Source organism: Cygnus olor, chromosome 17 (assembly GCF_009769625.2).
Source record: "Cygnus olor isolate bCygOlo1 chromosome 17, bCygOlo1.pri.v2, whole genome shotgun sequence".
NCBI lineage: Eukaryota > Metazoa > Chordata > Aves > Anseriformes > Anatidae > Cygnus > Cygnus olor.
Window position 1 is genome coordinate 4,557 of NC_049185.1, and position 13,425 is coordinate 17,981.

Genomic DNA, 13,425 nt, shown 5'->3' on the forward strand with positions numbered 1-13,425 from the left:
AACCTTGCCATTCAAAAACCTTTAACTAAGTCACTGTTTCTATTGCAGCAAATTTCTTCAGATCATTGTGTTAATTGACTAATACTTAGACACTGATTAAGTGCTATTAAAATAATATAATCTAACTTTGTTATTTGCTATAAAGGTATATAACAAATCCTTAATTGCTGCTACACTAGAGTCATGTAAATCTAATTCTGCTAGCTCTTGGAAAACGTTTTTTTTTTCTGATTGGGCAAGGATGATTAAAATATCACACAGTTCCAAGATGATGTTTGTTTTATTAGAAGATCATATAATGATTTTAAAATGTAAAAACACTTATCACACTTAAAGATCAAAATATTAAAGCTTTTTCCAAAAACTATAGGATGTGAAGACATACTATTTCTAACCCAACATCCTCAGTACACTACTTTTAAAATGTAAACAAAGGATAATTTAATTTAAAGCATTTAATAGCTGAGACAAGCAATGTGAAAAGCTGAATTACAAAAGAAACAGTACAATCTGACATTCACAGTAGAAGTTTACCTTTCCACAACAATTAACACTTCAAGTTCAGTTCTTTCCACCAAAAAGATGCTGTAGTGGAGACAAGAATATGCTAGGGAAACAAAAACAAAAGAGCACATTACACTTACAATACTTCTCTGAGAATAGCAATAACAAGGTTCTTTCTCTGCACTAGAATAACATAACTCCAAGTACAAAACTATTCAGAAGAAGACTGAAAAAAATAAGAGAGGAATAAAAGAATAACTCATGCCATAATGGTCTAGTCTCAATAGTTAAAGGGACTGACATACATTATGATTAATAAAGATTTTTATTTCTTCCAAATCTGTTACCTACCTATTACTGTGGTTGTTGGACTTGCGGTGTGTAGTGAATAGAATACTCTTATGCAGTTTCTACAGCTTGAGAGCACTCTTAGCAATGTCCAGCCACTGTTTGCACAGTTACTTTACATGGTCACTGTTTGCATGATTACTTGATATGGTCACTTTACCTTCTATTTAAAATGATGTATTTTGGAGTCAAAACTACAAAGGCCAAAGTTGCTAAGTGACCAAATAAAGGTCATACTTACCTTAATGGGACTGATCTTCAGTCCCATTCACTCCCAGGGCCTGGAAGGCCCTGTTAGAAGGGGGAATGTGTAAGTCTTAAAAATCTGGTTGTAGATGGCACTCGTTATGTGATACAAGGGCAGTGATTGAAGTCAGTAACTATCCCCTGTGGATTTTTTTCCCACAGACAGATAAGAAAAGGGACATTTATTAGGAACGTGCACCTTTCTACAAGAATAAAGCACATGAGTGGATGTTTCTTTGCCTTGAAGACATTAGTTTAACCACAGAAAAGGTGTATCTACTCTTCAAGATAATGTAGAATCACCTACATGTCCAGAATCAAACAGCCACAGATACAGCAAGGACATAGCCAGCACAAGTGGCTTCTCATGTAAGTGAATTAGCTCACATGATATTTATTCCCTACTATCTGTGTAATGATTTCTGGAGGTGACTTGGAAATTAAACTGTTGTTCACATTTTAAAGAAAAGGTACAGCACTGAAGAAGCTTCCAGGCTGAAGTGTAACTGCATTATATGGAAGTTCCCGAGGCCTCCAACCTTAGATGTTGACCACACCGGGGGAACTTGGTGTGCTGACTCTAAGAGGAACTGTAAGGGGTGTGAAGTGGAGCAGAGACACCATGGCCAGGCTCTGTGATAAGATGGGAACTTGATTGTTCTTGTGCGCACTGGAACCGATAAGCTGCACATTTGCTACCCTGGGCCAACAGCCTGTCATGTTTTTGACAAAATGCTGTACTTTGTTGAACTTTGCCCATTATAATATCATTATAATACCAAAACACACCTCCATCCCAAAGGCTACCCATATCCAAGGTGCGTCCACCCCTCACTGAGCACACACTCTGAGTTTCTCTGAGCCTATAACTTTAAACAAAAGCAAGAAAAAATTGCACCAATCGTAACCAAGATACGCATGACTAGAGTTACTCAAGCTCCACCTAAAAGACAGAAAATAATATAAATTGGCTTAAGAGAGAGAGGATGTCAGGGAAGATACCACAATGAAGGATACCTTCTGACTTCTGGGATCAGTCGACAGTCTGAGCCTCTCCTCTCTCTCCCCCTCTCCACCCCTCCTCCAATGGGATGCCTTTAGGTAAGATTTGAACACTTGGTTATACCAAGTGCCTCCCCAGGAAACTTAGAAGTCTATAGAGTCGCTTTATACCTTTTAACACATTTATAGCCAGGCTGTGTTACTCATACTTTTGGTATTTGTATGTGCTTTGGAGACAGTGAATTTATTTATCCAAAGAACCTGTGTACCTGTTACTTTAATAAATTGCACTACTCATTAATCGAGCTGAGATAGTTCTCACTGAATGTGACTGAACTCTTCAAGTGTGGCCGTGGTAGTTCATGGAACGCAACTAGGTTGACGGTGTTTTACGTTATTTGTGAATCCATAATCATGATAGTTCAGTACCCTGAACGTAACTGGACTTAAAACAGCTAATTGGGCATCACTCCCAATTACTTTAACCTTTAACACAACCCTATCACAGCTGAAGCTTCCTCTCATACATAAGCTAGTTCATTTATTGTTTTCTGTAGTATCTCTGCTCTGCAATGTTTTATGTAAAAAACATCCACCCACCAGAAGAAACAGGTCTCTTTTAAAAATCAGGAAATATGAGAACAGGAGGTTCTCAACCTCAACTAATGGAAAACAAATAATGGACTATGAGGCAGCTTTCAGTAAGAACTACATCTGATCATAGGTGCAGGTTTAGTACCTTCTCCAGAACTTTGAGAGACCTCTTCCTTTTGACTGCACAATTCTGTTGTTCCTGATTTGGTCCATCTGCTGCAGTAGCTGCATTTCACCTTCAGCCTGACTGGTTTCTGTACTTTGTTCCACACTATATTCCACAGGTTCCCCTGTAACAAACAGGATCAAGAACAAAAATATGAACTCACTCTCTCCATACTCACTGCATACTGACTGACAGACCTTGAAATTGATATGTACAAACACTGACTGACATCTACGAAGTTTCACAGAATCACGGAATGTTAGGGATTGGAAGGGACCTTGAAACATCATCTAGTCCAATCCCCCTGCAGTAGCTGGAACACCTAAATCATGTCACACAGGGACATGTCCAGAGGGGTTTTGCAAGTCTCCAGAGAAGGAGACTCCACTACCCCCCTGGGCAGACTGTTCCGGTGTTCTGTCACCCTCACCGCAAAAAACTTCCGTCTAACATTTAAGTGGAACCTCCTATGTTCCAGCTTGCACCCATTTCTCCTTGTCTTATCATTGGATGTCACTGAGAAGAGCCTGGCTCTGTCCTCCTGACACTCACCCTTTACATATTTATAAACATTAATGATGCCAACCCTCAGTCTCCTCCAAACTAAAGAGACCCAGCTCCCCCAGCCTTTTCTCGTAAGGGAGATGCTTCACTCCTTTAATCATCTTCGTGACTCTGCACTGGACTCTCTCCAATGCCAAGGAAAAGTTGTTCCATCCCCTTACCAGGGATGGAGGTGGAGCTGACCAGTCTATAGTTACCCGGGTCCTCCTTCTCGCCCTTTTTGAAGACTGGAGTGACATTTGCTTTCTCCAGTCCTCAGGCACCTCTCCCAATGCCCACGACTTACCAATGATGATGGAGAGTGGCCTAGCAATGACTTCCATCAGCTCCCTCAGCACCCGCGGATGCATCCCATGGATTTATGGATGTCTAGCTTGCTTAATCAGTACTTAACCCAGCCCTAATCAACAAAGGCAAACTCCTCCTTTATTCTGACTTCGTCTGGGGCCTCAGGGATACAGGGCTCCTCAGGAGTGCCTCTGGCATTATAGACAGAGACAAAGAAGGCATTCAGTAACTCCACCTTCTCTTTATCTTCTGTCACCTGGGCACCCACCTCGCTCATTAGTGGGCCTACATTGCCTCTAGTGTTAGTTTTATCTGCAATGTATTTGAAGAAGCCCCTTCTGTTGTTCTTGACCCCTCTCGCAAGGTTTAATTCTAAGGAGGCTTTAGCTTTCCTAGTTGCCTCCCTAAATACTGACAACAGCCTTATATTCCACCCAACTGGCCAGCCCCTCCTTCCATGATCTGTAGACTCTCCTCTTCCACTTGAGTTTGCCCAGCAATTCCCTGTTTAACCATGCAGGTCTCCTGGCTCTCTTTCCTGACTTCCTGCCTGTTGGGATGCTCTGCTCTTGAGCTCAGAAGAAGCAGTCCTTGAATGCTAACCAGCTATCTTGGGCCCCTTTTCCTTCAAGTACCTTGTCCCTTGTCCCACTTCCCCTAGCAAATGCTTGACAAGGCTAAAGTCAGCTCTACAAGTCCAGGGTCGTGTTTCTGCTCAGTACTCTGTTCCTGCCACATGAGATCCTGAACTCCACCATCTCATGGTCACTGCAACCAAAGCTGCCCTCAACCTTCACCACTTCAGACAGCCCCTCTTTGTTAGTGAGGACAAGATCCAGCAGCACTCCTTTCCAGATCCAGCAGCGCTCCTCTTCAAATGACTTCAATAAATACAGATTGTGAGGTAAATTTCCATCTCACAGTCCAGTCCTGAAAGAGCTATGCAGCCTATGTCTGTGAGTGGGAATTTGTTATGTTGGATGGGAGTCTCAACCAAAATAATTTGTGGACTACATGCTAGAAAATACCAAACACGATTCTTAAAGGAAAACCAATACAAATAAGAAAAGAAAACCAATTGGTTTCTTATTATAAGAAAACCAATATCTTGTAGTTTTTGACTTAAGATGAACAACATCAATGCAACATGTAAGAATCTAGGAATTTCTTACTTACATAAACTCTCTTGGTTACAGCCCATGGTAAAGGATGCTGGACTATGCTCACACTGAATTTCTTTGGAATAATTCTGAAAAGAAAAGCAACCCATAAATTGTGTTATACAATACAAAATTCTATTTTAAATGTGACTTTTGTTTATTTGCTTGCTTTAAGAACTTGGCAAGGTCTACTCTTGTTCTGTGTTTATTTTTTACTTTTAGTATGACAACTTTCCTCAGCAATATATTTCTACCCCTCCCTCTCCAGGACATTCACAGACCTAAAGTAAAGCTGTAATTCATTTAGTAGACTTTAAAATATTACATACTAAAAGAGTAACAGCTGGTATGATATAGATAGAGATTTTTTTTTAAATGAGGTGCTGTGAGAAATAACAGCCACTTGACAAAAGAGACCCCTAGACATTAGACCTGCTCATTCACAGTAGTAGTCAATAGAGTGACAGACAGTTAAGGGGCAGAAGTGAAAAGTGTCAGAAGCAGGAACTGAGCCAGAATATCAGAAATAAAAAGGGCCACAAACAACAGAATCTGCACGTATGCTTACTTAAAAGAGAGTGAAATAACTTTGTCATACAGAGAAGATAATATAAGAATAGATTTACTGCCTCTTGCACTAACCTCAGGTTCAAGCAAGATTTAAACTTTAGATGGCTTGAGATCTTTACAGTTTGGTCTCAGAGTAAGGAAGTGTGGTGTTTTTACCCTGCTGGGCAGCTAAACTCCACCACAACAGCTCTCTCACTCCCCCTCCTCAAAGAAAAAGCGGGGAGGGGAGCAAAATATGATGGAAAGGGCTCAAGAATTGAGATAAGGACAGGGAGATCATTCAACAATTACTGTCACAGGCAAAACAGACTCAGCATAACGAGATTAATACAATTTATTGCCTATCCCTAGCAGACTAGAGCAGTGAGAAACTAAAAACAAATTAAAAACACCTCAACCCCCCATCCACCCTCTTCTACATCCTCCCCCTGAATGGTGCAGAGGAATGGGGGAATGGGGAATGAGGGAATGGTCAGTCTATAGCACTTCGTCTCTGCTGCTCCTTCATAGTCACTCTTCCCCTGCTCCAGTGTGGGGACCCGCCCACAGGATGCCATCCTTCCCAAACTGATCCTGTGTGGGATTCCCACAGGCAGCAGCTCTTCAAGAACTGCTCCAGTATGGGTCCATACCACAGGGTCCATCCTTCAGGAGCAAACTGCTCCAAAAGGGGTCTCCCACAGATGACAGCTCCCCCCAGATAAGCTGCTTCTGCATAAGCTACTCTCCATTTGCTGCAGCTCCAGCTTCCTGTGGCATCCTTCAGGCCATATCCACCTGCTCCACCATGGGCTCCTCTACAGGCTACAGTGTGGAGATCTGCTCTGCTGTGGTACACCATGGGCTGCAGGGGGACAGCCTGCTCCACCACCGTCCAGGGGAACTTCTGCTCTGGCACCTGGAGTACCTCCTCCCCCTCCTTCTTCACTGGCCTTGGTTTCTGCAGGGTTGTTTCTCACTCCTCTCTCCCAGCTGCTTTTCCACAGCAGGTTTTTCCGTTTCTTAAATATGCTCTCAGAGGCAAAACCAACATTGCTCACTGGCTTGGCTGTGGTCAGTGTCAGGTCCCTATTTGGGGGACCTTCTCTAACATGGGGCAGCTTCTGGGCTCTGCTCACAGAGGCCACCCCTGCAGCACCCCTGCTACCAAGGCCTTGCCAGATAAACCCAGTACAGGAAGGAAAATTATCTTCAGTGACAGGCTGATGGTCTGTCAGTTCTCCTTCTTTCTTTGTTCAACTTCTACCAGTGCCCTTGGTAAGCAGAAAGGTGCATAGGCTGGACTCCAGTCATCCTGACCAGACAGCTGACTGTCAAAATTGAAGGCCTACAAGGTATTTGGATGAGTGTTGTAAATACAACCTATTTAACAGGTGTGTGACTGTGACACTTCCATACTCCTTCTGAATTGAAAGCCGATGTTGTAAAGTTAATGCTAAATGTACTTAGTAGACATAAGTTCTTCGTATTTAAGAAGATCCTTCACTTTTTGAGATACATCCTAAAACACTGAGTGGGTTTGGATACAAAATCATACACTGCTGATAAACAGAACAAGAACCCTGGAGGAACACTCAGATTCTCCACAGTTCTCTAGCCAGCTGGGAACTTCATGGTACTGAGAAAGTACAACAGCTACAGATACGTGTTTTTTTTTTCCTAAGAATAATCTTTCTTCTTATTCTGAACACCAAAAGAAACCAAATGTAAAGCATGTAACAGATGCATCTCCTAAAAAAAATGCACACAAGGGAGAGATCATCTGCCCACAATTTCATGCAGTACTCATGACATCTGGTCTTTTACTCATAAAACAACAATTTGTGACTGAACATCACTCTTGATATAACAGTGCCCTGACTAGTGCAAATGACAGGCACAAGTCATGGTGACACAAGCATCTTTTCTGGAGAAGGGTTACTCCCACGTTCTTCTCACCTGAATTGGTATTCACTGAACTGATGATTCACCATAATTGAAGTTGAATTGGGAATAGCTCAGGCTATGCCCTTCCACATTAGTTAACCCAGAGTGAGGTTATGGTGATGTCTGCCATCTAACACATGATTTCTAAGGACCCAGTAAGTTAACCTGGAGTTCCAGTGTTCAAGGATTCTAATGTTTAGGAAATTCAGCTACCATCAAGGACTGAAGGCACTCTCAGGACAGTGATTATAGCAAAGTGAGGAACAAAAAAGCACATTTCAGAGGATGACTCTTACCCACCAAAAGAGTGTTTGAAATACCTAAAGAAAGAAAACAGAGAGGGCAGTGAGTAGACACCTGTCACTAGTACTAAAAAGGTAAGCTGAGAAAAAAGTGACACAAGTTTTAGAGATAACAGAATCACTAAACCATATCACTAAGCTCAACATCTAAACGTCTCTTAAAGACCTCCAGGGATGTGACTCAACTACTTCCCTGGTCAGCCCATTCCAATGCCTAACAACCCTTTCGGTAAAGAAGTTTTTCCTAATATCCAACCTAAACCTCCCCTGGCGCAACGTTAGCCCATTCCCCCTCGTCCTGTCACCAGGCACGTGGGAGAATAGACCAACCCCCACCTCGCTACAGCCTCCTTTAAGGTACCTGTAGAGTGCGATAAGGTCGCCCCAGAGCCTCCTCTTCTCCAGGCTGAACAAACCCAGCTCCCTCAGCCGCTCCTCGTAAGACGTGTTCTCCAGACCCCTCACCAGCTTCATTGCCCTTCTCTGGACTCTCTCGAGCACCTCCATGTCCTTCCTGTAGTGAGGGGCCCAAAACTGAACACAGTACTCGAGGTGCGGCCTCACCAGAGCCGAGTACAGGGGGACAATCACTTCCCTAGACCTGCTGGCCACACTGCTTCTTATACAAGCCAGGATGCCGTTGGCCTTCTTGGCCACCTGAGCACACTGCTGGCTCATATTCAGCCGACTACCAACCAATACTCCCAGGTCCTTCTCTGCCAGGCAGCTTTCCAACCACTCATCTCCCAGCCTGTAGCGCTGCTTGGGTCTGTTGTGCCCCAGGTGCAGGACCCGGCACTTGGCCTTGTTGAACCTCATACAGTTGGCCTCAGCCCATCGGTCCAGCCTATCCAGATCCTCCTGCAGAGCCTTCCTGTCCTCGAGCAGATCGACACATGCACCTAACTTGGTGTAATCTGCAAACTCACTGAGGGTGCACTCGATCCCCTCATCCAGATCATCGACAAAGATATTAAAGAGGACTGGCCCCAGTACTGAGCCCTGGGGGATGCCACTAGTGACCGGCCTCCAACTGGATTTGACTCCATTCACCACAACTCCTTGGGCCCGGCTATCCAGCCAGTTTTTAACCCAATGAAGCGTATGCCAGTCCAAGCCATGAGCAGCCAGTTTCTTGAGGAGAATGTTGTGGGAAACGGTGTCAAAAGTCTTATTGAAATCAAGGTAGACCACATCCACAGCCTTTCCCTCATCCACTAAGCGTGTCACTTTGTCATAGGAGATCAGGTTCGTCAGGCAGGACCTGCCTTTCATAAACCCATGCTGACTGGACCCGATCGCCTGGTTGCCCTGTAAGTGCCGCGTGATGACACTCAAGATAATCTGCTCAATGGGCTTCCCTGGCACTGAGGTCAAACTAACAGGCCTATAGTTCCCCGGGTCCACCCTCCGGCCCTTCTTGTAGATGGGCGTCACGTTTGCTAGCCGCCAGTTGACTGGGACCTCCCCCGATAGCCAGGACTGCCGATAAATGATGGAAAGCGGCTTGGCCAGCTCCCCCGCCAGTTCCCTCAGTACCCTCGGGTGGATCCCATCCGGCCCCATCGACTTGCATACATCCTAGTGCTGTAACAGGTCGCCAACCATTTCCTCGTGGATTATGAGGGCCACATTCTGCTCCCCATCCCCTTCCACCAGCTCAGGGTACTGGGTATCCAGAGAACAACTGGTTTTGCCGCTAAAGACTGAGGCAAAGAAGGCATTAAGCACCTCAGCCTTTTCCTCATCTCGTGTAATTAAGTTTCCCCCCGCATCCAGTAAAGGATGGAGATTCTCCTTAGTCGTCCTTTTTGTGTTGATGTATTTGTAAAAACATTTTTTGTTATCTTTAATGGCAGTAGCCAGATTGAGCTCCAGACAAGCTTTGGCCTTTCTAATTTTGTCCCTGCACAGCCTCGCAACATTCTTATAGTCCTCCTGAGTGGCCCGCCCTCTTTTCCAGAGATTATAAACCCTCTTTTTTCTCCTAAACTCAAGCCACAACTCTCTGTTCAGCCAGGCCGGTCTTCTCCCATGCCGGCTTGTCTTTGGGCACGTGGGGACAGACCGCTCCTGAGCCATTCAGATTTCCTTCTTGAAGAGTGCCCAGCCTTCCTGGACTCCTCTGCCCTTCAGAACCACCTCCCAAGGGACTCTGCCAACCAGTGTCCTGAACAGCTCAAAGTCAGCTCTCCGGAAGTCCAAGACAGCGGTTTTACTGATCCCCTTCCTGACTTCGCCAAGAATAAAGAACTCTACCTTTTCGTGGTCACTCTGCCCAAGACAGCTCCTGACCACCACATCTCCCACCAGTCCTTCTCTGTGAACAGAAAGTCTAGCAGGGCACCTCCCCTGGTAGGCTCACTAACCAGCTGCATCAGGAAGCTATCTTCCACGCTCTCCAGAAACCTCCTAAACTGCTTTCTCTGGGCTGTGTTGTGCTTCCAGGATATGTCTGGGAAGTTGAAGTCCCCCACGAGAACAAGCACTGACGATTTCGCAACTTCTGCCAGCTGCCTGTAGAACTCCTCATCTGTCTCCTCATCCTGGTCCGGCGGTCTTTAACAGACCCCCACCAGGACGCTTGCCTTGTTGGCCTTCCCGCTGATCCTAACCCATAGGGACTCAACCTTATCATTCCCAGCCTCAAGTTCCACAACATCAAAACACTCTCTAATACAGAGAGCCACACCACCACCCCTTCTGTGCTGCCTATCCCTTCTGAAGAGCCTATAGCCAGACATTGCAGCACTCCAGTCATGAGAGTGGTCCCACCACGTTTCCGTGATGGCAACCAAGTCATAGCCTGCCTGCTGCACGATGGCTTCCTGTTCCTCTTGTTTGTTACTCATGCTGCGTGCATTAGTGTAGATGCACTTCAGTTGGGCCATTGCCTTCTCCCATGGCCTTGCCATTGTTCCCCCTGGCACACCTCTAACAAGCCTTATTTCAGCCCCATCCCCCTTCTTACCTAGTTTAAAGCCCTCTCAATGAGCCCTGCCAGCTCCTGGGCTAGGATCCGTTTTCCCCTTAGAGACAGGTGGGACCCATCTGCGGCCATCAGGTCGGGTGCCGAGTAAAGCGCCCCATGGTCAAAAAAAAACAAAATTTCTGTGTTGGCACCAGCCTCTGAGCCCCATGTTTATCAGGTGGGCTTTCCGTGTCCTCTCTGTACCCCTCCCTGCCACTGTAGGGATGGACAAAAACACCACCTGTACTCCTGCTCCATCCACTAACCATCTCAGTCCCCTAAAGTTCCCGTTTGATAGCCTTCAGGCTTCTCTCTTCAATATTACCACTGCCAGCCTGGACTATCAAAAGAGGATAGTAATCAGAGGGGCAAACCAGGTTGGGAAGCTTTCTGGCAACATCCCTGACCCTGGCCCCAGGAAGGCAGCAGACTTCCCCACGGGTAGGGTCAGGCCGACAAATAGGGCCCTCTGTTCCCCTGAGAAGGGAGTCGCCTACAACGATTACCCTTCTGTCTTTCTTGGTGGAGGCAGTCTTGAGGCATGGAGTCGACTTCCTCGCCCTAGGCATCCTCCTGAGTAGACTTTCTACCTCATCTTCACCCACTGGTCTCTCAAGCTCCAGGGCCTCAAATCTGTTGTGTAAGGGCACCTGGGAAGGTGGGGACGGTGGGGGGGGGGGGGCGTTGCCTGCGAGGTCGAGCAGGGACCTGTCTCCATTCCTCCTCAACTCCCAGGTCCCCTCCCTCAGCCCGACAGCAACAGGGCAGGGCGTCCACCCCCATTTGGGGTGTCTCACCCCGGTACCTCTCCTTCAGGCCTTGCACCAGTCTATCTCCCGCTCACACTCCCTGATGGCCCTCAACCTCTCCACCTCCTCCCTGAGCTCTGCCACCAGGCAGACCAGGTCATCCACCTGCTCACACCTCACACACACAGTATCTCTGCCTCCCTCTGATGGCAGCAACAGGCTCAGACACTCCCTGCATCCAGAGACCTGAACTGCCGCATTTTTGAGCAGGCAGTCAGTCTGGGTGGTTACAGACTTTCTAGAGAGAGCTCTCTGCCTAGTGTAGACCATTGCAGCCTAGCTAGTGGTAGACAGCCAGTAGATGAGTTGTTCTTATGGGCGGGGCGGAACGCTCTGCCCTGCCTTAGCACGCCCTGCCCGCACACACTGCTGCGCAAACTGCCGCGCCCCGCCCTTCTGACGCACTCCGCCCTGTTTGCCCGCCCTGGTCACCACGCTCCTGGTCGCTCGTGCTCCCTAGGGGCTGCTTTTGAACATCAGGGTAGAGGGGCGTTGCTGGCTCCGCCTACGCCTCGTCAGCCTCCCTTGTGAGGGCTGCCAGGTCCTGGCGGCTCCCTCGGCTGCATCAAGTGGCCTCAATGCCAGAAAAAAAGCCCTGCCCACCTCGATCCACCACTCCGCTGCAGAACGCGTCTGCCCCGGAGCCGATCACCTCGGAGATAAGTAGGTCTGCCTCTTTTAGAGAAGTTCTTCTATACTGACTGCTCCCAAAGAGTAACAGGCATACTCTTTACTATCTTGAAAAAGCTGACAAACTTGTCAAAAGTCCCTCTTCTGAAAGAATATTTGGGGCTTACAAAAAAGGTAAGGGTTGTTTCAATATCAGAGTTTAATCTGTGCAGGCTGAAGATAACCATGCAACCTGGTAACACCTGAAAATGCAAGCTATTGTATATCACTCCAGAAAAATTATGATCGTATTGCACCTTTGTGTGTGGAGAATGGTGTGGTGGAGTTCAGCTACCCATCAGAGTAAATCCACCACAGAGTTCCAAAAGGTTCTGGACATAGGAGCATCATGTTGTTACACAGAAACACATAGAAATCCAGGTATTTGATTCAAGTGTTCACCTCACAAGGAACAGTAGGAGCTGCATCTGTTCCTTTGATACTACCAGGCAAATTCCTTTGTGGACAATCTGATGAGGAAGTAGTTTACCTCCTCTGAAAAGACTCCCCTAAGAGCATGGGATGAAGAAAGGCCAGGAAGGTGATAGTATGGCAGGAATTCGAACTAAATTTAGAATAAGTATCAGTATCCTGGAAATAGATCAAGTGCACTGTGACATTTAGAAGGATGTGGAACACATAACAGAAGGAAAATGGGAGTGTTAGGGAGGAACATGTTCCCTAAAGGGTGTGCCCAAAGGTAGCTCTGTAAAAGCAGCTTTTTTGCAGACTGATTCTTGATGGCTAGGAGAGAGAGAATCTTCCCCTTCTGACAAGGTCTTTTGAGAACCATAGATTTAGGAAGCAACTGCTTCTAATTATTCCTTCTGGAATAATTACCTCATAAACCTGACCGCTGATGACATAGTGAGAAAACTCATGATACTGTTTAAAGAGGAGGTAGATGCCCACAAGGCCATCTACACAGAGTAGTGTGTGGTGAGCAGTAAGTATTGACACTGAAGTCTGTATCAAGGTCAGCACCTACTGCAGGCCCATTATGGGGCCCTATATGAAGAGGCATCTGAGGTAAAAGAACACAACTAGAGTCTTGAAGTCAAGGTAAGGCATTCTTCAGGTTCATATCTGAGAGGCTAAGCTTACCCCTATTGTTCTTAGTTTGAGAATCAGAAAAGCGCATGTGGTCTCTCTGTAAAACTCATCATGTGACTAATTTTCATGAGAAGCAATCAAAAATGTTCTCTATCACAGATGCAAGTGAAAAAAAAATTACCTGAAGGCACTTTTATACTTGCCATTTTAAGAATCAAGGACTAAACAAATGCTGTTGCGTCTTTCTGAGTAT

General features: G+C 46.0%; 1 protein-coding gene across 1 annotated transcript in view; it reads right to left on the reverse strand.

Annotated features, from left to right (window-relative positions):
• Positions 1 to 268: 268 nt before the first annotated feature.
• MAJIN (membrane anchored junction protein) overlaps positions 269 to 13,425 on the reverse strand; it is a 30,920-nt gene continuing 17,763 nt past the window's right edge. The window contains exons 9-11 of the mRNA XM_040577230.1: positions 4,889 to 4,961; positions 2,840 to 2,984; positions 269 to 607 (exon numbers count right to left, since the gene is read on the reverse strand). Coding sequence (XP_040433164.1) covers positions 562 to 607; positions 2,840 to 2,984; positions 4,889 to 4,961 — 264 coding nt within the window. The 3' untranslated portion in view covers positions 269 to 561. The remainder of the gene's footprint in view (positions 608 to 2,839; positions 2,985 to 4,888; positions 4,962 to 13,425) is intronic.